This window comes from Mandrillus leucophaeus, unplaced genomic scaffold (assembly GCF_000951045.1).
Source record: "Mandrillus leucophaeus isolate KB7577 unplaced genomic scaffold, Mleu.le_1.0 Scaffold993, whole genome shotgun sequence".
Classification (NCBI taxonomy): domain Eukaryota; kingdom Metazoa; phylum Chordata; class Mammalia; order Primates; family Cercopithecidae; genus Mandrillus; species Mandrillus leucophaeus.
In genome coordinates, this window is record NW_012110841.1 from 41,715 (window position 1) to 44,489 (window position 2,775).

The 2,775-nt window shown below is 47.2% G+C and overlaps 1 protein-coding gene across 1 annotated transcript in view; it reads left to right on the plus strand.

The window, feature by feature from the left end:
• Positions 1 to 2,775, plus strand: part of PRKRIP1 (PRKR interacting protein 1 (IL11 inducible)) — a 37,915-nt gene that overhangs the window by 18,777 nt on the left and 16,363 nt on the right. Inside the window, exon 5 of the mRNA XM_011971228.1 lies at positions 343 to 407. Coding sequence (XP_011826618.1) covers positions 343 to 407 — 65 coding nt within the window. The remainder of the gene's footprint in view (positions 1 to 342; positions 408 to 2,775) is intronic.

A 2,775-nucleotide genomic window follows, 5' to 3' on the forward strand; every position in this document is an offset into this window, starting at 1 on the left:
CCTGTAGTCCCAGCTACTCGGGAAGCTGAGTCAGGAGAATGGCGTGAACCTGGGAGGCGGAGCTTGCAGTGAGCCGAGATTGCGCCACTGCACTCTAGACTGGGCGACAGAGCGAGACTCCATCACACACACACACACACAATATATTCCAATATCAAATAGCAAATTCCAGCAATGCAAAAACGGCAATTACTTTTGCACTCACCTAATATTTTTCTTATTTTGTTATTGTAATGTTTGTGTTATTCCACAGGTTTTAAAGGTACCATAAGAAGGTGTTTATTTTCTAAAATATACCATAAGATAGTTAAGGAATCAATGTATATGGTTTTACATTTTTAGCCAGAAGTTAAAAGAGAAGAAATTACTGGCAAAGAAGATGAAACTTGAACAGAAGAAACAAGAAGGTGAGTGGTGCCCACTTTTCTTGGCTGTAGCCTCTTTCTTGGTGTTGGTCACAGTGGCTGAACTGTCGGGAAACACAGGGATGGAGAGTTTGGGCTGGTTGGCTGGCCACTGAAGAAATAACAGCTTATTCATATTAGCTAGGACCCATTGAATTGCACGTATCAGAAAACCAAACTGGCTTAAGCAAAAAGATGCTGGCTTAAGTTAGGTCGAGGACAGACCTCCCTTCGGGCACGGCTGGTCAGGGAGATCAGTGACATTATTGGTTACTGACATCTACCCCTCTGTCCTGGTGTCCCGTCCTCAGGCCGCTCACACTCCTTGTGGTTTTGAGGTGCCTGCAGCAGCTCTTGGGGCTACATCCCTCCTCAGTATTGTCCAGGAGGGAAAATTGAGAGGATGCCTCAACTTTCCTAGCCAAAAGTCTTTTTATGTCTCTCTGGCTCTGATTGAGTCACTTGTCAGATCAGGTAAGAATGCTTTTGACTACAAGCAACAGAATGCAGCAATGAAGTGCCTAAACCACGAGGAGTTGTTATTTTTTACAGGATGAGAAATCTGGTAGTAGGTGGCAGCGTGATGTGGCTCAGCAGTGTAGGCTGGCTCCCCCGCACATCCCTTGGCCTTTACCCCAAGGGTGTGGGGTGGCTGCCATGGCTTCTGGCACCATACCTGTGTTCAAAGCAGGAAGAAGGGGAGTAAGGTACTTATGTGGTCTGCCCCTTTTATATTGGAGAGCAAAAGTTTCTCCAGAAGTGCCCAGAAGACATCACCTTAAATACTAGGTCACTTTGCCATCCCTAGCTGCCATCAGGCTAGAGGAATAGAAAACAGAACTGTTGTAAACAACTCAAACCTATCGTGATCCAGCACTGCAAGCTGAGTACATTGCCACCCCAGCCAGATTCGAGGTACCGTTAATAAGAAAGAGTCGGGGGCAGGATTGGCTGTTAGGTCAGCATCCCACTGTGCTGCCAATCCTGCCGCCTCTGAACTCATCACAACGCTAGGGGTGCTATTCCCCATCCCTGGGAACTCATGTACTGTGAATAAGGGAGGGGGGCCCCAGCTGGAAAGGGCCAAGGATGCTAAGAGACCAAAAAGTGACACTGTCCCCCACGTGACTGAATCTGTGGCTATTCCCTGCTTGACCAGGTCTGCTTCCTGAGTGCATGATTGTGGTTTTTGGTTTTAGGGTGAAGTCAGACTTTCATTGATGTATTAAAATACAGTTGGGCTGGGCATGGTGGCCCATGCCTGTAATCCCAGCTACTTGGGAGGCTGAGGCAGGAGAATGACTTGAACCCAGGAGGCTGAGGTTGCAGTGAGCCGAGATCACGCCATTGCACTCCAGGCTGGGCAACAAGAGCAAAACTCCATCTCAAAAAAATAAAACAAGCCGGGCACAGTGGTTCATGCCTGTAATCCCAACACTTTGGGAGGCCAAGGCAGGTGGATCACCTGAGGTCAGGAGTTCGAGACCAGCCTTGCCAACATGGTGAAACCCCATCTCTACTAAAAATATAAAAATTAGCTGGGTGTGATGACAGGCACCTGTAATCCCAGCTACTTGGGAGGCTGAGGCAGGAGAATTGCTTGAACCTGGGAGGCATAGGTTGCAGTGAGCCGAGATTGTGCCATTGCACTCCAGCCTGGGTGACAGGAGCGAAACTCCGTCTCAAAAATAAATAAAATAAAATAAAATATGATTGGCCACTTCTAAGAACCGCTCCTTATGAGTTGTAAATGTACTATGTGACACATTGGATATGGTTTTAGGTTGTTTCTCACCCTCTCCTAAAAGAAATTATTTTAAACTGCTAAAATGTGACTGACAGGACCTCATCCCTCAAATAAACTACCTCATCACTTTCCACTCCACCGCAGCAGTAGATCATGGAAGTACTTGGCCCAAGGAGGAGGATTGGGCACAAAAGCTATTCTCACAATCTGTTGAGGGGATATTGTAGCTTGGACCTATTATATTTGGAAATTTGAGACCAGCCTGGGCAGCATAGCAAAACCCCATCTCTACAAACAATAAAAAAAATCAGCCAGGCATGGTGGTACACACCTGTAGTCCCAGCTTTTTAGGAGGCTGGGGCAGGAGGATTGCTTGAACCCAGGAGTGCCTTACTAGTCTGGGCAACATAGTAAGACCCCTTCTCTACACAAAATTTTAAAAATTAGTCAGGTATGGTGGTGCGTGCCTGTCGTCCTAGCTACTCTGGAGGCTGAGGTGGGAGAGTTACTTGAACTCAGGAGGCAGAGGTTGCAGTGAGCCGAGATTGCGCCACTGCACTCTAGACTGGGCGACAGAGCGAGACTCCATCACACATACACACACACAATATATTCCAATATCAA